At 34.0% G+C, this 22,529-nt stretch overlaps 1 protein-coding gene across 1 annotated transcript; it reads left to right on the forward strand.

Annotated features, from left to right (window-relative positions):
* Positions 1-17,474: 17,474 nt before the first annotated feature.
* Positions 17,475-20,208, forward strand: LOC139901967 (uncharacterized). The gene is made up of 5 exons (XM_071884627.1): positions 17,475-17,645; positions 18,217-18,301; positions 18,751-18,805; positions 19,403-19,541; positions 19,819-20,208. The coding sequence occupies exons 1-5, from the start codon at positions 17,475-17,477 to the stop codon at positions 19,918-19,920; spliced, it is 552 nt and encodes a 183-aa protein (XP_071740728.1). The 3' UTR covers positions 19,921-20,208.
* Positions 20,209-22,529: the final 2,321 nt, after the last annotated feature.

The following is a 22,529-nucleotide window of genomic DNA, read 5'->3' on the forward strand; positions in this document are numbered from 1 at the left end:
CTAGGGATGAATCCATTGGAAGAGATTCGAATGTTTGGCGGCTTTGAGTGATCAATTTCACGGTAAGGACTTTGGTCATTCGGGTACTAGGAGTTATCGCGTGTTATTTGGTGTGAATGTTGCGTCAGTCCGAGTAAAGTACTTTGCGTGACCATGTGAATATGGTAAGGTACACATTTGTAATAGTGACCGATCACCATTATTACGAAAGTGTATCTTGACATCAAGCATGACATGACGAGTACCGAACGGAGGAAACGTGGCATGGTTGGGGTAGATTCGGGATGAATTAGGAATCTTTTATTGGTTCCTAGGATATAGTTGTCTAGAATGATGTGCTTGTAGACACATCGGGTTCATTGTTAGTCGGGAAGTGTTACGGTGGTTTTGGTTAGTTAAGTGAGTGAGAAAACTCACGAGTTCGACGCGTACTTAGTCACCCTACGTAGTGGGTGCATTATTGAGATTGTCATTGGTTGTAGTTACCCATCGTAACTAGGATAACCGATTAGTGTATGTGTGTGCGACGAGGACTTAAATCCCGTAATGGGACGTAACAAGTCTAAGATGGTAGAATTTGGGTTACACTCCGTAGAGTGTGTGGTTAGAGAATCGCGTAAGGATTCTAGTTATGAGTTTTCTTGGAATTTGTGAATTGAGGAGTCTTCGGGTCATTAAACTCATGGGAGTGAGATCCGTATGACATTGATCGTGTAAGCGTGTTATGGATTATAGGGTAACATTCCTAACGGAATATCCCTTGTTGTACTGATTATGTCGTTATTTGGAAGGGTGTAAGACTTGGTGTTCCAAGCACCTCTTAGCGTTAGACAGAAGGTTTCGTTAGGCTATATCGTTTAGCCTTGTGAAAGTTGCGGGTAGTGTGTGATCGGTAGAAACTTTCAATAAGACAATAAATCGTGAGGTTTTTCGGGTAAGTATGACTTTGGGTCATTATTGGGGAGAGATGGGCAATGTCGGGTGTATGGGAACCAAAGATCGAGTTTCTAAATCTCGATAGGTTGCGGTGGGAGTTGCATGACACGACGTCAGGTGCCTTCTTATACCTGCTAGTGTAATGTTCAACTCCGGTGATGGTGTGATCATTTTTTGTGTGCTTAGGGTGCCTGTGAGATACCCTTGGAAGCATCGAAGGTTATAATAGTGATCGACGAGTGATAGTAATTGGACGGTTGCAAAAGTTGAAGCTTAGGAGCATTGCGGTAAATACTTCTTATGAAGTGACGGGTGAGCGAATCTTGTTGCTCTTAAGTGATAGGCGGGTAAAGATGACCGGTGAGTCAATGATGGACTTAATGGTCGGTTAGGCCGAAGGTTAGGATGAAGTGTTAATATTGCGGTCGATGCAATTATTGTGTCGGGTTGGTCACTCTTCTCCATGAGAGTGAGCAGTTGTTAATAAAGGTTCGTTACGGGGAAGGTTGGGTGATCTCGACTGAGATGCACGACTGATTAAGCGGACTGGCGTATGCCTAGGCTTAGAGGCGTACATAGGATTTTGGTTGAGTTCGCTTTGTAAACGACGAAGGGATGTTAATTGTTAATCATGGTATGAAGGTGCGATGTCGTCGCGTGTACGACATCTCTAGTGATTGTGTATGACGGCTCTAAGAGCCTAAGGTGAGTCTACGGTGATTTGGTGTGTATGACCAACGATGAGGATGGTGGTGTGTGTCGTGGAATGACAATTCCGCGGGATGTTATCATCTTGGCGGTGGGAATATGGAGCTGAATCCTAAGTGGGGGAGTTTTTACTGTCGTATGAGGAAGCCCCGGTGGTGTTAGATCTAGTGAAGTATAAGACTTCTTATGTAAGGTGGTCATGTAGCACCAAAATGAGGTACATATGGGCTTAGCAATTGAGAGGCTTGTACCAATACATGTCGGTAGAATATATACCAAAATATGCATGGGATATAATTCCAACACTAAAGATGATGGTTAGTCAAGAGTGGGGTTTCAATGATAGTCTATATATTTTATTTTTCCATACATACATGCAATCGATCAATAATATATCACAATCACCTTTAACCTTCACTATTATTACTTGTTATTTACCTACTACTTTCCCTGTTTGTGTTTTTGTATTGCCAAAACAAGGAAATAGACCAATCATTTCTTACTATTATGCTATTCGATTATAACTAAATCAAAACACCTTAGTTCTTATTTTTCTTATAAAAGATACATGCATTCTTGAATCAACATCACACCCACTTCCTGTATTTCTTTTCTACCAACTAAAAGAACTTCCATTTTTCTTGATCTATATCTATATAATAATATGCATACAATAATAATTATGAACTAGTACTACTTTATGTGGGCATCTACTCCAACATACACAACCTAAATGATACCCCTTTTCTTCTAGCTTTCTTGACTTTACACACACATACATGCATTTGCACTGCTACTACCCTTTTCAGTTAATGTCACTTGATTTCTTATTTGATAGCTAACATTTAATCACACCTAACTCCTGCTGCTACTACCGAAGACTAATACCATATATCGTTATATTTTGTTAATACTCGAACACCATCACTCAAGAACATCCCCATTAACCGACTGATCCCTGCAACTATCGTTTAGTTCCTGTTTTAGTTAAACTCAACAACCACCAAACCCATCACCATTAAAGACCTCCATCTCCTTCGAAGATCACATCTTGAACAACCACTCAATCGTTGAACCGCTACCACCTTCACTGTTCCTTTATTGTTATCTTCTTTCTTTCTTATCTATTCGCACATACAACTACATGTTTGCTACTAGTATACTTTGCTGCAGTTACTTCTGTTCTTTAATAAGAACTCTAAAACGCATCTTTCCTAACCATGAGCTGCTATTTCAGTCAACTGTTATCACCAAGCTGCAATCTGCAAAACCTTCGATGCTGCTACAGTACATTTACTTCTATTCCTATTTTCAACATAAACTAATTCACGAAGATGGTGTATTGATATGGAGATGATGATGATAAAGACGATGATGTTACACTAATAAATGATGATGGGTTAGATGATAATAATCGTGATCGTGATATATTATGATGTTGATTACGTATTTGCAATAGATCGAAACAATCAAACACTTACCATCTTCACTGTTATCACCACCGAAGACTATTACAAACCACACCATTATCATCAAGAACCACCATAATTATTCCTCTCTTTCTTCTTGTTGGATCTTGCGGCTGCTGCTAAAATTACTTCTTGGTTTACTGTTATATTCAGTCATAAATCATAAAGGAAGACCATCGAAAAACCCTAGCTGCTATACCCGTTCCTATTTTCGGTTTGCAATCGACTTATTTAACTGCTGCTACTACTGCTCGACAAAGTGTGATGATTGATGATGACGATGATGATTATGATGATTACGAAGAGAAGATGATGATGATGATGATGATGATGATGATGGACAAAAATATGGTAATGATGATGATGATGGTACTGTTATGATAAGAATTGGGGTGAAACGATTGATAAGGATAAAGGTTGAGGATCGATCTGTTTTTCTTCCTGCAGTAAACCCCACACGTTTTCTTTTAGGTGTAAATATTATTATATATTAATAATTATCTATATCTATATTTATATTATCATTATTAGATTTATTAAAACAAAAATCAAAGGGTTTTAAAGTTGTGATTGCAATATATTTCAGAAAAACAAACGACAGATTGATGGTTAGGATGGTTGGTGTGGTACGAGAGGTCTTAGGTTCGAACCCGGGCAGTGGCGTTTTATTTTTGGAAAGCTTATTTCTTAAGGTAGTAATATTAGTAATATTATTATTATTATTACTATTATTATATTATTATTATTATTAATATTATTAATTTTATCATTTTTATTAAAATATAAGTATTATTATTATTATCATTATAATAATTAATGTAAGTACTATTATTATTATTATTAAAACTATCATTACTAATATTATCATTACTAATAACTATTTTTATCATTATTATTAAAGCTATCCACATTATATTAGAATTATCATTACTTTTGTTATTATTATCATTATTATTATTATTATGAAAATTGCTAATATTATTAATTTTATGAATATCATAATTATAATTCTTATTATCATTATTATCATCATTATTATTTTTAACATTATTATTATTATTATTATTATCATTATTTGTATTACTAATAGTACTAGTATTATTATTGTTATTACAACAAATATTCTTTATATAGAATATAATTATTACATGTAACATAAATATAACTAATATTACAAATTACCATGTTTTAATATATTAACTAATATATTATTATTATAACATTAATTAAATTATATATCATATATATAATATAACCTATTATAAGTATTAATATAATTATATATAAGGATATTAATCATAGTACGTTATAAAACTTTATAAACTTAGTTGATTAATATGATGTGTTAATATATATAAATAATTGATTTAGGTTCGTGAATCCGAGGCCAACCCTGCATTGTTCAATATCGTCATTTGTATTTTTACTACAAAATACAGTATTGTGAGTTTCATTTGCCTTTTTACCCTTTATATTTTTGGGCTGAGAATACATACGCAATTTTTATAAATGTTTTACGAAATAGACACAAGTAATCGAAACTACATTCTATGGCTGGATTATTAAACCGAATATGCCCCTTTTTAGTCTGGTAATCTAAGAATTAGGGAACAGACACCCTAATTGAAGCGAATCCTAAAGATAGATCTATTGGGCCCAACAAGCCTCATCCAAAGTACCGGATGCTTTAGTACTTCGAATTTATCATGTCAGAAGGGAGTCCCGGAATGATGGGGATATTCTATATGCATCTTGTTAAGGTCGGTTACCAGGTGTTCACCATATGAATAATTTTTGTCTCTATGCATGGGACGTATGTTTATGAGAAATGGAAATATGAAATCTTGTGGTCTATTAAAATTATGAAATGATTATTTATGATAAACTAATGAACTCACCAACCTTTTTGGTTGACACTTGAAAGCATGTTTATTCTCAGGTACGAAGAAATCTTCCGCTGTGCATTTGCTCATTTTAGAGATATTACTTGGAGTCATTCATGGCATATTTCAAAAGACGTTGCATTCGAGTCATTGAGTTCATCAAGATTATTATTAAGTCAATTATAGTTGAATATATTATGAAATGGTATGCATGCTGTCAACTTTCGATGTAATGAAAGTTTGTCTTTTAAAAACGAATGCAATGTTTGTAAAATGTATCATATAAAGGTCAAGTACCTCGCGATGCAACCAATTGTAATGTATTCGTCCAAATGGATTAGGACGGGTCATTACAGGTGGTATCAGAGCGGTGGTCTTAGCGAACCAGGTCTTGTATTAGTGTGTCTAACTGATAGTTGTTTAGATGCATTAGTGAGTCTGGACTTCGACCGTGTCTGCATGTCAAAAGTTTTGCTTATCATTCCTAGTCGGAAATCATATGCTTACCATCCTTAGGAAATTACCTGCTTATCATTCTTAGTCTAGACATGTCTTACTGCCTCTATTGCATAGACAGTGTATAGATAAATTCATATCTTAGCGTATCTATTATTGTTACCTTTGCCTGACAGCTTCCGTAGATTCCTCCGTAACTTATGGGATTTTAGTATTATATATGCATATGTAAATTATGTATTGCAGGGTACTAATCTACATCCTATAATCTATTTCTTATTGAAAATCCTTCATCTGATCGTATGAGATGAATCCTTCAACCAGTTCGAGTCCCTCAGATTTCGATAGCTATTCCGATAGTTATTCCGACAGCTATTCGGACATGGATATTCACTTAAGCTCCGAAAGCGGTGTCACCGGAATGAATCAATCAATCAGCCATCCCCAATTCATCTGATGGGTTCGTAGTCTACTAAATCATTGGAGACAAGAAGAAGGTGATCCCTTTCATCCACCATATTGCCCTCTTGGCGAAGAACCTGAAGCACTTACCAGCGAACCTATCCGAAACACCATTTTCAGCCTCATTTCCAGAGTATTTGGACATGATTATATTCTATCCACAATTCTAAACCTTATTCATCCGCTCGTTCCGACCGACAATCATCCTGGAATAATAGAAGAAGTTAGCGAACTTCGCGCTCAAGTAAACAATTGGGAGAATATGGTGCAAAATTTAGCAGCTTCATCAACATCACCGGCACCAACAGTACCATCAGTAACAGCACCAGTACCATCAACAATCCATGCCTCAACATCTCATTCTGTACACCGAGTATAATCATCGTTCTACACGACGTTCTACATCATTTATCTTCGTTCAACATGGCGATTATGTAATCTCTAATGTTTTAGAGATTATATATTCTTGTTCTAACGGTAAATCAAATGAGTTTAATATCATATAAACTCATTAAATCCATGATTATACCTGAAGAAAATGTATATATATATATATATATATATATATATATATATATATATATATATATATATATATATATATATATATATATATATATATATATTTTCATAAAGATTGTAATTGAAAAATTCCTTTGTACAAACTGTTAATGGTGAAAATATTTTAACGGGTAGGTAATACCCGAGGAATATTTAAATTTCACATTAATAAGTTACATTGTATATTCTTCGAATCTGATTCAACGGTCATTTACTATCCTACTTACATCTACAGAGATACGTATCTGTTCACCGCAGAATAATCATTTTCATTCAATTTCATATTTGAATTTTGACTTATTAGAATCCAACAAGTGGCATAATGAAGAAAACATTTGACAAAATAAAATTTGTTAGAAACAAACAAATTAACAATGAAAATTTTTGTTAAGAATCCACGCTAACAAAATCCTAGCTAACTGTTCCTAGCTAACTGTTAATTCCGTATTACCTTTTAATTATCACAATTTATTTATCGCAATTTATTTATTGCATTTTATTTATCACAATTTTAATTCTCGCAATTTTATTTATCGTCATTTAATTTCTGTTATTTATTTTACGCACTTTAAATATCGGGACACGTATACAAGGTTTTAACATATCATATCGACGCATCTATATATATTATTTGGAATAACCATAGACACTCTATATGCAGTAATGATAGAGTTAGCTATACGGGGTTGAGGTTGATTCTATTATAATATATATACTTTGAGTTGTGATCGAGTCTGAGACATGTACACAGGTCACGATACATATTAATTAATTCGAATATTATATATTAAACTATATATGAATTATTGGACTGTTAACTGTGGACTATCAACTGAGGACTACCAACATTGGACAATTAAAATGAATTAAAATATTGTTTATAACATATGAAACTAAACATTTCTTCAAGTTTGCCACTTGATTTCATTTGTATCTTGACAATTACAATCTGCGTTCAAACCTTTTATGATTCTTGAAAACACCTCAATCGAGAGGATGTACCAACCGCACTTCATCTACAAGAGAAAAGATTTGTGCATATAGTTATGCACCTGAAAACACTCGGAACCCGAGTAAACGTTTACCAGGTATATGTGCTAGCTCCTTTGGCATTGTTATTTCCAAAAATAACAATGCAATTTCTTTTCAAATTAGCCAATTTTATCACAGCTTCAGCAAATCAATTTCGACTTTTCATTCGAATAAACTCTATTATAACTTTGATATATATGCGTGCCAGCAACCTCGTTGCTCCTTGGCTTAAATCTCTTTGACAAATCACTATATTTATCTATTGAAGTCTTATCATGAACTCATCGGCATCTTATAACGAGAATTTCCATACCAAGTATCGGGAAATCAGCAATTAGTATTTTGAATCTCGCAGCGTTTCTACATCAAAAGTTATATATACATATAACATTTATCCCTTAGAATTATGATCTCTCATCCTGAAACTCTGAACAAATTACAATGACTAAACTTATACATAAAGAATCCTGATGATTCTGTTTCTGATGAAATCTTTCGCAAATACCTTACTCCTTAACTGCTCTAAATCATCATGAATGAATTTCTTCATCACAATTTGATTCTGAAATTCTAAGATATCATCGTATCTTTCTTTATTAATATCCTCAATATTTCTGAAGATATCTTCATAAATATTCTTATCTGATATTAATTATCTCTCCGCTCTATCTGTGTTATATCATAAAAGAAACTGTTTTAGTTTCTAAAATTCTGAAAAATTCTAATTTGAATTATGAATGATTTTGAAGTTGTGTTGGAAATTGATGCATGAGTTAGTATAATATAATGACACTTGATCAACGTGATTATATTACAGTAAGTCATGTTGAGTTTCTAATGAAACATGATGATTCACAGACCATAACGTCATCATGTGCCATGGTACACGACTCTTACATCCTACCTAATCTCCAAACATATCGAGAACATATCTTCCTGATAGTTCTATCTTTTCTCTTGAATTCTGGTAATTTAACCAATCAAGATTGTGCTATTACAATCTCTCTCTTAGAACGTTAGTCATGTTCATTCGAAAGTTCATACCTACGAATTCTGGACCATTACTCGCTTTACTAGAGGTTGAGAAGAGAATAAAAAGGCAAAGAGCTCCAAAATATAAGGGAAGATATAAAACCCAACAACAACTCAGAAATTACAAACCTTGGATATTAATACGAATAGCAATAAAAAGACACGGTATAATTAAGAATAGTATCACCCCAAGGTAATAGTAGAAGTAAACTGATTTTTTTGGTGGAAGTTTGAAAAGAAGGATGACCGAAATGATAATTAGAAAAATATCAAGGATTAGAACTGGATTAAGCATTTTCACAATCTTTTAGATGTATGGACTAAGAAAGAAAGAACAGGAATGGTGAGAATAATGGAACGAAAGAGTTTAATTTATAATGGAAATATCAGTCAGAGTAATCAAGGCAGATCACCGTATTTAATTTTAGAAATCTTAATTTTCTTATTCGTCGAAGAATCAAATCTTTTAGATTTCGGAGATTTCTTTAAAATCCCTTGAATTCCGAAATTCAACCAAGACAACGTCTAAAGTTAAGACGAAACTTCATTTATTCATTTCACTCTTTTGTGATAGCTTCATTCGTACTTTTCGAATAATCGAATTGTTCTATCCATATTACTCAATGATGATAAAACTCTACTTATCAACTCATATTCGTCATGAAAACATTTTATTGTTAGCCATGACCACCTCACTCAAATTTTGGGACGAAATTTCTTTAACGGGTAGGTACTGTGACGACCCGGGAATTTCCGACCAAATTTAAACTTAATATTTGTATGACTCCGATACGATAAGCAAAGTCTGTAATGTTGAGTTTCAAAATTTTTGAACTGTTTTCATGTAATCAATTACCCTTCGACCGCTTCCGACCATTCACGAACGAATATTTACAATTGTAGATTAATGTTGTTGTATGAATAATTTATAAATAATATAAGATGTAATGAGAAATATTAATATATGTATATGTATATATATATATATATATATATATATATATATATATATTACTTGTAAATAAGATATGAAGTAATAAAATCCATTATTTGTATATATATATACATATATATATATATATATATATATATATATATATATATATATAATATGACTTGGGCTATAAGTGTAAGCTGAACTATTAGTCCATTAATCAATATATTAGACATGTAATACCAATTACATATGGGCTTAGCAATTGAGAGGCTTGTACCAATATATGTCGATAGAATATATACCAAAATATGCATGGGATATAATGCCAACACTAAAGGTGATGGTTAGTCAAGAGTGGGGTTTCAATGATAGTCTATATATTTTATTTTTCCATACATACATGCAATCGATCAATAATATATCACAATCACCTTTAACCTTCACTATTATTACTTGTTATTTACCTACTACTTTCCCTGTTTGTGTTTTTGTATTTCCAAAACAAGGAAAGAGACCAATCATTTCTTACTATTATGCTATTTAATTATAACCAAATCAAAACACCTTAGTTCTTATTTTTCTTATAAAAGATACATGCATTCTTGAATCAACATCACACCCACTTCCTGTATTTCTTTTCTACCAACTAAAAGAACTTCCATTTTTCTTGATCTATATCTATATAATAATATGCATACAATAATAATTAGGTACTAGTACTACTTTATGTGGGCATCTACTCCAACATACACAACCTAAATGATACCCCTTTTCTTCTAACTTTCTTGACTTTACACACACATACATGCATTTGCACTGCTACTACCCTTTTCAGTTAATGTCACTTGATTTCTTATTTGATAGCTAACATTTAATCACACCTAACTCCTGCTGCTACTACCGAAGACTAATACCATATATCGTTATATTTTGTTAATACTCGAACACCATCACTCAAGAACATCCCCATTAATCGACTGATCCCTGCAACTATCGTTTAGTTCCTGTTTTGGTTAAACTCAACAACCACCAAACCCATCACCATTAAAGACCTCCATCTCCTTCGAAGATCACATCTTGAACAACCACTCAATCGTTGAACCGCCACCACCTTCACTGTTCCTTTATTGTTATCTTCTTTCTTTCTTATCTATTCGCACATACAACTACATGTTTGCTACTAGTATACTTTGCTGCAGTTACTTCTGTTCTTTAATAAGAACTCCAAAACGCATCTTTCCTAACCATGAGCTGCTATTTCAGTCAACTGTTATCACCAAGCTGCAATCTGCAAAGCCTTCGATGCTGCTACAGTACGTTTACTTCTATTCATATTTTCAACATAAACTAATTCACGAAGATGGTGTATTGATATGGAGATGATGATGATAAAGACGATGATGTTACACTAATAAATGATGATGGGTTAGATGATAATAATCGTGATCGTGATATATTATGATGATTACGTATTTGCAATAGATCGAATCAATCAAACACTCACCATCTTCACTGTTATCACCACTGAAGACTATTACAAACCACACCATTATCATCAAGAACCACCATAATTATTCCTGTCTTTCTTCTTGTTGGATCTTGCGGCTGCTGCTAAAATTACTTCTTGGTTTACTGTTATATTCAGTCGTAAATCATAAAGGAAGACCATCGACAAACCCTAGCTGCTATACTCGTTCCTGTTTTCGGTTTGCAATCGACTTATTTAACTGCTGCTACTACTGCTCGACAAAGTGTAATGATTGATGATGACGATGATGATTATGATGATTATGAAGAGAAGATGATGATGATGATGATGATGATGATGATGATGATGATGATGATGATGATGATGATGATGATGATGATGGACAAAAACATGGTAAAGATGATGATGATGGTACTGTTATGATAAGAATTGGGGTGAAACGATTGATAAGGATAAAGGTTGAGGATCGATCTGTTTTTCTTCCTGCAGTAAACCCCACACGTTTTCTTTTAGGTATAAATATTATTATATATTAATAATTATCTATATCTATATTTATATTATCATTATTAGATTTATTAAAACAAAAATCAAAGGGTTTTAAAGTTGTGATTGCAATATTTTCAGAAAAACAAACGACAGATTGATGGTTAGGATGGTTGTTGTGGTACGAGAGGTCTTGGGTTCGAACTCGGGTAGTGGCATTTTATTTTTGGAAAGCTTATTTCTTAAGGTTGTAATATTATTATTATTATTATTACTATTATTATATTATTATTATTATTATTATTATTATTATTATTATTATTATTATTATTATTATTATTATTATTATTATTATTATTAATTTTATCATTTTTATTATTAATATAAGTATTATTATTATTATCATTATAATAACTAATGTAAGTATTATTATTATTATTATTATTATTAATATTAATATTAAAACTATCATTACTAATATTATCATTACTAATAACTATTTTTATCATTATTATTAAAGCTATCCACATTATATTAGAATTATCATTACTTTTGTTATTATTATCATTATTATTATTATGAAAATTACTAATATTATTAATTTTATGAATATCATAATTATTATTCTTATTATCATTATTATCATCATTATTATTTTTAACATTGTTATTATTATTATCATTATTTGTATTACTAATATTACTACTAGTATTATTATTGTTATTACAACAAATATTCTTTATATAGAATATAATTATTACATGTAACATAAATATAACTAATATTACAAATTACCATGTTTTAATATATTAACTAATATATTATTATTATAACATTAATTAAATTACATATCATATATATAATATAACCTATTATAAGTATTAATATAATTATATATAAGGATATTAATCATAGTACGTTATAAAAATTTATAAACTTAGTTGATTAATATGATGTGTTAATATATATATATAATTGATTTAGGTTCGTGAATCCGAGGCCAACCCTGCATTGTTCAATATCGTCATTTGTATTTTTACTACAAAATACAGTATTATGAGTTTCATTTGCCTTTTTACCCTTTATATTTTTGGGCTGAGAATACATACGCAATTTTTATAAATGTTTTACGAAATAGACACAAGTAATCGAAACTACATTCTATGGCTGGATTATTAAACCGAATATGCCCCTTTTTTGTCTGGTAATCTAAGAATTAGGGAACAAACACCCTAATTGAAGCGAATCCTAAAGATAGATCTATTGGGCCCAACAAGCCTCATCCAAAGTACCGGATGCTTTAGTACTTCGAATTTATCATGTCAGAAGGGAGTCCCGGAATGATGGGGATATTCTATATGCATCTTGTTAAGGTCGGTTACCATGTGTTCACCATATGAATAATTTTTGTCTCTATGCATGGGACGTATGTTTATGAGAAATGGAAATATGAAATCTTGTGGTCTATTAAAATTATGAAATGATTATTTATGATAAACTAATGAACTCACCAACCTTTTTGGTTGACACTTGAAAGCATGTTTATTTTCAGGTACGAAAGAAATCTTCCGCTGTGCATTTGCTCATTTTAGAGATATTACTTGGAGTCATTCATGGCATATTTCAAAAGACGTTACATTCGAGTCGTTGATTTCATCAAGATTATTATTAAGTCAATTATAGTTGAATATATTATGAAATGGTATGCATGCCATCAACTTTCGATGTAATGAAAGTTTGTCTTTTAAAAACGAATGCAATGTTTGTAAAATGTATCATATAGAGGTCAAGTACCTCGCGATGCAACCAATTGTAATGTATTCGTCCAGATGGATTAGGACGGGTCATTACAGGTGGTATCAGAGCGGTGGTCTTAGCGAATAGGTCTTGCATTAGTGTGTCTAACTGATAGTTGTTTAGATGCATTAGTGAGTCTGGACTTCGACCGTGTCTGCATGTCAAAAGTTTTGCTTATCATTCCTAGTCGGAAATCATCTGCTTACCATCCTTAGGAAATTACCTGCTTATCATTCTTAGTCTAGACATGTCTTACTGCCTCTATTGCATAGACAGTATATAGATAAATTCATATCTTAGCGTATCTGTTATTGTTACCTTTGCCTGACAGCTTCCGTAGATTCCTCCGTAACTTATGAGATTTTAGTATTATATATGCATATGTAAATTATGTATTGCAGGGTACTAATCTACATCCTATAATTTATTTCTTATTGAAAATCCTTCATCTGATCGTATGAGAAGAATCTTTCAACCAGTTCGAGTCTCTCAGATTTCGATAGCTATTCCAATAGTTATTCCGACAGCTATTCCGACATGGATATTCACCTAAGCTCCGAAAGCGGTGTCACAAGAATGAATCAATCAATCAGCCATCCCCAATTCATCTGATGGGTTTGTAGTCTACTAAATCATTGGAGACAAGAAGAAGGTGATCCCTTTCATCCACCATATTTCTCTCTTGGCGAAGAACCTGAAGCACTTACCGGCAAACCTATCCGAAACACCATTTTCAGCCTCATTTCCAGAGTAGTTCGACACGATTATATTCTATCCACAATTCTAAACCTTATTCATCTGCTCCTCGATTTGGATTAATGCAAGACTTGGTTCACGGCATAGTGGACCTAGTAGATCGCGTTGGGTGATGTAGTTATGGATGTAGCTTGTTGCGAGTTTTAGCCGAGAGAACTTGAAGGAATATATGGTGTTTTTCGTATTTCCTAAATGGGTATTTTGGACATTGAGTGTATGAGATACGGCTGGTTGCGGTAATGCATGCTAGTGATTATTAGCGTGTGGTGAGATATTCAGGTTAATGGAAATTATATGGACATCGAGTTTGGATGTGTGTCGGAGGACCATAGTGTGTGGTTCCGGTGAGTTAAGTGACGGAGATCACGGGAACGTGATCCAGTTTAAGTGGGGGAGAGTTGTAAGATCCTGAATTTTGTGCATCAGAAAATGTTCCTGAAAGTGTCAGTAAATGTGTGCGTCAGAAAGCGCCACTAAAAGTCTACCTAACACTTATGCATTTTCAGAATTTACATCAGAATCAAGACTTGTCAGAATCAGTCCCTGAAGCTCAGAATCTGTCCAGACGTGCGTGCGCATCGCGCACTCTAAGTGTGCGCGCAGCGCACTCTGCCTGGCGACAGATTTATGTTTTTTCTACTTTTGAGTTAAATGAAAGGCATTTTGGTCATTTCACTTGAGGACGGATCTGTGGACATATTGGCAGTTTTAGATCCACTTTTGGATCATTTTCACATCCACATTTCTCTCATCTTCAAACCCTAGAGAGAAGAAGAGTTTTTAGAGAGGGAAAGCTTCATTTGGAGGAGAAGGAGGTTGTTTTAAGTTAAGGTGCAAGAGTTAAGGTTGTTCACCTCGTTAACGGCTACATTTTGGTAGTGTTGGTAAGCTCTAACTCGAATTTAATTGTTATGATTCTTGTTCATGTTAGGGTTTGAGCTTGTTAGGGTTCTAAACCCCATTTCTCATGAAATTTGGGGTTTTGTTGTATTGCTAGTGTAAGTGAACCCGATTATTGTGGGTTTAGGGTTTGATGACGAATTTGGAAGTATTCGTCATGGTTTGGGTGTTAATTCACTAGATTGTAAGTGTGTTAATGTTTAGATGTTCATAAGAACATGTTTGTATGACAAAATGAGTGTTAAACTTGATTTGGTGTCAAACTAAGTCATGAGGTCAAGATTTGATGAACCAAGTATATAAAGGTTTGATTAAAGTGTTAAATGGTGTTTTGGAAAGTAAATCACTAGCCGTTAGTGATTAAAGATGTTTTTGAGACTTATGTCAAAATGGGTTGACTTTGATGGGTCAAAATTGGTAATGACACTAGTTTTGGTCAAATGGATGTTAAACGCTTTTGTTAGGTATTAAGCGGCGTTTTTGAATGAAAGTAATCATGGGAAGTGATTTTGAGTTAATTGGCGTCAAGCATAATTTAGGTTAAATTGTACTTGTTTGATGGGTCGGAATTACCACCCGTAGTGGTAATTGGTGAAGTCCTTTTTAGGTGTCTAAATGGGCGGTTTGTGAAGGTAAGTATAAACCCTTGGTTAAGGGTGTTGGCGTCGAATTCTCTTGTAGAGAATGTATGTTGATTGTGTGTATACATATATGCGTATTATAGGTGAAAGCTTGCTCGGGTGCGTTGTTGGAGATTTCCCGCGTGGTTTGTAATGCTCGAGTTCGAGGTGAGTGGAATAATTATATATGTATGTATATAGTTTATTTGCTTGTGGGGTATGGGTTAAAGTTCGATGTTGACGATACCATATCCTAGAGTATGTTGTTTGTTGTTTAGATGAGGGTTTAAGTTCGATGTTGACGATACCTCATGTATGGATTTAAAGTTCGATGTTGACGAAGCCATACCACTATTGTAGTGACATTCAATGAGGGTTTAAGTTCGATGTTGACGATACCTCATATGTGGGTTTAAGTTCGATGTTGACGATATCACATTAATTCATTCGATGAGGGTTTAAGTTCGATGTTGACGATACCTCATATGTGAGTTTAAGTTTGATGTTGACGATACCACATTTATTAAGACGGATGGGGAATAAGTTCGATGTTGACGATACCATTCGTTGGGCTAGCTTGAATACTAATGGATGTTGTGAACATCAATATTTTATGTGTTGTAGTGTAGCATATTGTATTACGCGTGTTATATACTATTGTTGTGCTAGCTTGTATTATCGGAGATTTAGCGTTATACTTTGCAATGGTATGCTAATTGAATTGCTAGCGTGTATGAGGTATTTGTGTAAGTGTTTGCAAGTAAGTAGATTATATATGTATATGTATAATTATTGCATTCACTAAGCTTTATGCTTACCCCTCTCGTTGTTTACCTTTTTCAGGTATTGTGTTATGAGGCTAGCTAGTTGTTAGACTAGTTGCGTAGGAGCGCTTGGGCTCGATGGGGTAGCTTTTGGATATGCGGACGTGGATTGGGGATTTGGTAGTCCCCGGGATTATGCTCTTGGTATCGGGTTGGGTTATAGAGTCCTAACTCGTCTAAGTGTAAATTGGGATTGAAACTTGTATTTTGTACGAAAGTCGTAAAACGGCCGATGTGGGCCCGGTGTCGTAAAACTCGTTTTATTATTGGAACGTCTTAGTCTTATTTATTATAATGTGTTGTGAAAAGCGTTTCGTCTAAAAGTGTCTGGAAGTGGGAGATCTTTAATCAAAATTTGGAAAATCCGGACAGAGGCTGTCAGGCCTTGTGCGCGCCGCGCACCTAAAGGGTTGCGCGCCGCACACCCTTCTGAAATAATAAAAAAAAATCTTTTGATGCGTATTCGATTGGATAACGGGTTGAGTCGTTACAAACAATCCATCAACCAAAACCCAAGCACCCGTTGAACGTGTTCTATCCGACACCCTCCGACAACCAATCTCCCTAGTAAGAGAAACTCAAACCCGCCCTCATATTCCATAAATCCTGGAAGATCTGACGAAAACACCCTTGGTCACCCCATTTCAAAACCGCAAGCATCAAACTTTCATCGATAACTCTCAATGTCGATTTTCCAACTGATGCGTCCAGTTCGTTACCGGACCGCCATAACCTTTGTTATAGCCTTTGGTTTAATAGATTAAACGGTTTTTTTTATCATGTTGATGAACGTTTGACTAGGCCTCTTTGTTGGATTCTTTTGTATTGGTCGTACAAGTTGATATTCGGGTGGTAATGTTACTGTGATTTGTGATTTTTGAAAGAAAAAAAAAATAATATAATAAAATAAAGAATGATAAAAATAATTGAAACACCGTCTTGAAATTGTGATTCACGATTACTGGACGCTCAATCTTAATACACGCATTTCAGCTCCAATTTCAGCCTTTTAGTATTCGTTAATTTTACCGAATTAGGGTTTATCAACATACGACTATTTCATTTTACATCACCACTGTCACATATTGATCGTAACCCTATAAACGAGCTCCGCTTTAATTCCACAATGGCAAAACCGTCGTTAATTTCGAATTCGAGATTTGTATGCACACAAGATGTATCTCACGCTGTCGATACTCATCATATTATCGGCAGAAGAAATATTATGAAATCAATTGTCATATACATTATTGCTATACTTATTGTAGCATATGCAGTATTTCGCTATCTGGAAAAGGTATAATTTTAATTAATTTCGTTATTCTTACTAATCAATTGTATGCATTGTGCTTTTTTACAATTAGTTTTTTTGAACGGAGATTTTCTGGTATCCGTAGATCATTTATTTCAACGACCCTCATCATTAATACACACGTTCGGGCAGAAATCCGAACCCTATCGACGGTACCCGGGAACACATTCATTCGGTTAGTGTTCCGGGTAGAGGTCCGTGAACGAATCCGGTAAAACCTCGTCAATATATACCACCAATTCAATTGGTTTAAAGAAAATCACGTCATCCATAAGGATCGAACCCTCTCCCTATCCATGACACAGTACATTGGCGAACCGTTGAGCTATGCCCGCAAGTTTACTTTTTTACAATTAGTTAGTTGTTCTCGCTTGTTCTATTGAGCATAATTAAATCTACTGTGACATTTGAGATATTTAGGATCAAATTATCATTGTGGATTTAACTGTTTTTATTTTTTATTTTTTTCTTTTTTTTCCTTTCATGTAATCTAAAATTGGAATAATGTTTGAATATCTTGACTGAGCTACATATTACAAGCTTTCTTCATATACAGGGGACTCCAGTTACCACTGTTATATGGAGCTTGTTTTTTGCTGCATTGCTGGTCAAATTGCTTATCTGGACACCCATTGTGAAAGGTGTGAGATTTTCAAGAGAGTTTTTTATTTTAATCTTCTGATGCATCGTTTCGCTTCGGACCCAAATGCAAACCCACTATCAATCGGAACAAAATTAAAACTTTTTGGAGATATCAATTTACATCAAGAATTCACGTTTACTATAGGTGTACCCGATTGGGTGGTTCAGCCGAATCCAATTTGGAGTTAGTGGCAAATCTGTCGAATCTGGTAATAGGACTAGAAGTACTAGACAACATTTTTAATATTCTAAAGGCTGTATGATAAGGAAAAAGAAATCTTTAGGTTAAATTCGTATTAACCCAATCCTTGAACTACCAAGTTATATACTTCCTGTTAGTCCAATTTACAAGTTAAATACATAAACTGTTAAAACTTGCAATGTTTTTTTATATATTGTGAATATATCAAGGTCTCAAGACAACTTTTTTCTGATTCGTGTGTTTCAGAATCTGTCGTAATTATGCCTGCATTTGGAGTTCAGCTTGAAACTCACTACGGAAGGTACTACAATTATCCCGACATGTCTAAGATTTTGGAAATGGCATAGATAATAAATACACACAACCAGCCTAACTTTACAGTTCCGTTCCTTAAAAAGCTTTTTGACTACCATGCTTTGTGCTTTAATGACATCTTTCCCTGTATATGTTTGGATGCTTGTTAAGTCGCATACATCGATCTATAGGTGAAAGTGTCGACCCATTTACTTATGATTAGGAAAATCTTATATCTCGAACGGGAAAAATAAAAATTTGGCTACAAAGGAAATGGGTCAAATACGTGGAATGTTGCCCACAAAATATGTTTTAGTGCCTAAAACCTCTTACATATTTGACACACTAGTTATCTATAATAAAAAGAATTTGGTTTACGAGTGTTTTGGGCCAGTTTTACCTATCTGACCCGTTCACTTGTACAAACATATATAATCTGTTTTAAACATTACCAAAGCCAATCAATTTGCACCTCTACTTGCTATGAAAGAAAGAATCAAACAAAGATCATTTAATTAATGGCCATATCGCGCGTTCATAACATTCATCATTGATGCCATAAAATTTCTCTAACAAGATTGTTTCTTTTGTACTTGAACAACAGTGGAAAGATAAGGCGGCGCTTTGTTCCATTAAGTAAAATTCTTAAACCAGTGCTGAATGAATGTGTTACTCCAGTTACTTGTTACTGGTGCCTTTGTCTCCTGGTTAGCGATGAAGATGAGCTTACCCTAGTTTTTAAGGTAATTGCATAACTGTTTTCATCATTATTACCATCTCTTAATTAATGGGAATTTATTTGTTGAAATTTTTAACTTGAAACTCATTAGCTGTCCATGACTTCACGATGAAGAAAATATGTTTCTGTGTTTTGAGTAAAGTAATTCTTCTAGTGATCATTTGAATGAACTACATACTTAGGAGTCAATTAATTAGTCGACGATGATCACTTTAAAAAAAAATAAAAATGATTATTATTTTTTTTAAGTTTCTCATGGTGTTTGCACTTCCATTTCTCAGAAATTTCGCCCACCCTTGGAAATGTTAGTACCTATCTGGAAAGCTTTGTGTGCTGCCACTGATTTTAAAGAAAGCTCCGAGCCGTTTCAAGAAGATGGGTAGATGGGTAGGTTACAGGTCTGTGCCAACTAAGGAACATGCACTATTGACATTGTTCAATTGACGGAATCATGCTAGTTTGGATGCTCCAAAACCCACAATCAAGAAGTGCATGTGTTTCATATTCTGAATGAATTGCAGATATTACTTCAGCTATGTTCAAGGTCTTCTTACAATGGGCATGTGGAAGATTGTCTGTTGAAACCTTAGAAGACGGATTATGCTATCATTTTCAATTCTTTTTGCTTTTAGTACCCTTATTAGGAAGGGTTATTCTGTCAATGATACAAAACCAAATATTAAGTTTGTTACTTGTCGTACTTCTAATTTACTTGTAAATGATTCAGCCAAGAAACTGCTTCAAATTTGTCAAAAAATTTGCGATGTGTATTTCCACTGCATTAATCTTGTAAATCATCATCAATCCAATATATGATTCTTATCAGATTAATATAGTTTTTTTAGTCATATTAGGATTAGGATGGTTAGTGTTTCGGGTCAATTCGACACGAGCGGTTGTCTGGAACTGATGCTACACCTTGGGGCTACGGTCCTTTCTTCTTAGCACAGATGTCCCTCTTCAATCCCCAGCTCCTACCATTGAAACAGCTAAGGGCTAGTAAGTCCTACCCATATCAGGGAAAGAATAGCTCCCGAAGGGCTTCCTTCTTTATCTAAGCGACTAATTGGTTTGGGTGGCTAGGGCACATGCTATCGAGGTTACACGCCTGGTCCCGAAACCATATCTGGCACTTGCGATTTTTGGATGTAGGTGGATGTGATTATCGGTGAAAGCATAGAAGGATCACCTGTCAATAGTCACACGAAATTACACAATTTTCATATACAATATAATAAATTAATAATACATACCGATTTAGACCCGTCATCCAACTTTTTGGACCTCTCTAAAGGCTAATCATGCGTAAATAACATCATGTAAGCACAAATGTAATACTAAAATGTTATAATTCAGTAGGCTTATAACTACCTTTAGTGGTTTGATTCTTGATGTTATAATTCAGTAGGCTTATAACTACCTTTAGTGATTTGATTCTTGATTTAGAATACTAGTAATGAAGTGTAAGAACAAAGATGATAATGGAGAGAAAGAAAGAAACACTTTGTAAGTGTGAGAAATGGTGCAAGTTTAATGCTTGCATTCATGAGTATTTATAGCCTAAAATCTCAATATAAAAATACATACTTTGTGTACCAAAATTGACTATATGTATACACCAAAATTGACTATCCATATCTATATTATTATTATTATTATAACACTCCCCCTTGGATAGCAATTTTATTTTGTTGAAGATCAACTATAAATTACTGCCTCGTTAAAAACCTTGCTAAAGAAAACCCAGTGGGAAAAAACTTTAGCTAAGGGAAAAAGAGTGCAGCATGGAGTTGACTCCCCCTCAAGTAGACATCGCTTCAGCTGTTACATCTTTTGAACATGTCTCATGCCAATGTTATGAACGTGTGTTCTGAAAATAGCAGTTGGAAGTGCTTTCGTGAAAAGATCAGCAGAGTTTTTGCTAGATTGCACATATCTCATTTCAATCTGGTTGTCCTTAATGAGATTTTGAGTGTATGAGAAGAATCTAGGTGGTATGTGTTTTGTTCGGTCACTTTTGATATACCCTTCTTTCATCTGTGCTATGCAAGCTGCATTATCTTCATAGATAGTTGTTGGACTTTTATCGCGTTCTAGTCCACAAGAATCAGTAATGAGTTGTGTCATTGATCTCAACCAAAAACATTCTCGAGTAGCTTCATGTAATGCAATCACTTCGGCATGATTTGACGATGTAGCAACAAGTGTTTGTTTTTGAGAACGCCATGATATTGCAGTACCTCCATTTAGGAATACATATCCAGTTTGAGATTTAGCTTTATGTGGATCAGATAAATAACCTGCATCTGCATAACCAACCAAATCTTGTTTTGATTCGTTAGAATAAAATAATCCTAAATCAGTAGTTCCTCGAAGGTATCGAAATATGTGTTTGATCCCATTCCAGTGTCTTTTGGTAGGAGCAGAGCTGAACCTTGCCAACAAATTAACTGCAAAAGAAATGTCAGGTCTTGTACAATTTGTAAGATACATAAGAGCTCCAATTGCACTAAGATATGGTACTTCTGGTCCAAGAATGTCTTCTTGATCTTCACATGGACGAAATGGATCAGCTTCAACATTGAGTGATCTAACAACCATAGGAGTACTTAATGGTTTTGCCTTGTCCATATTGAAACGTTTCAAAATCTTTTCAGTATATGTTGTTTGATGTACAAGTAAACCATTAGGCATATGCTCAATTTGTAAACCAAGGCAATACTTGGTTTTTCCGAGATCTTTCATTTCAAATTCTTTCTTTAGAAGTTGAATGGCTTCATGGATCTCTTTATTTGTACCTATGATGTTAAGATCATCAACATAAACAGCTATGATCACATATCCGGATGTTGTTTTCTTAATGAAAACACAAGGGCAAGTAAGATTATTTGTATACCCTTTGCTTATCAAGTAATCACTTAATCGGTTATACCACATACGTCCCGATTGTTTTAACCCATATAAAGATCTTTGTAATTTAATCGAATACATT

This window comes from Rutidosis leptorrhynchoides, chromosome 3 (genome assembly GCF_046630445.1).
Source record: "Rutidosis leptorrhynchoides isolate AG116_Rl617_1_P2 chromosome 3, CSIRO_AGI_Rlap_v1, whole genome shotgun sequence".
Classification (NCBI taxonomy): Eukaryota; Viridiplantae; Streptophyta; class Magnoliopsida; order Asterales; family Asteraceae; genus Rutidosis; species Rutidosis leptorrhynchoides.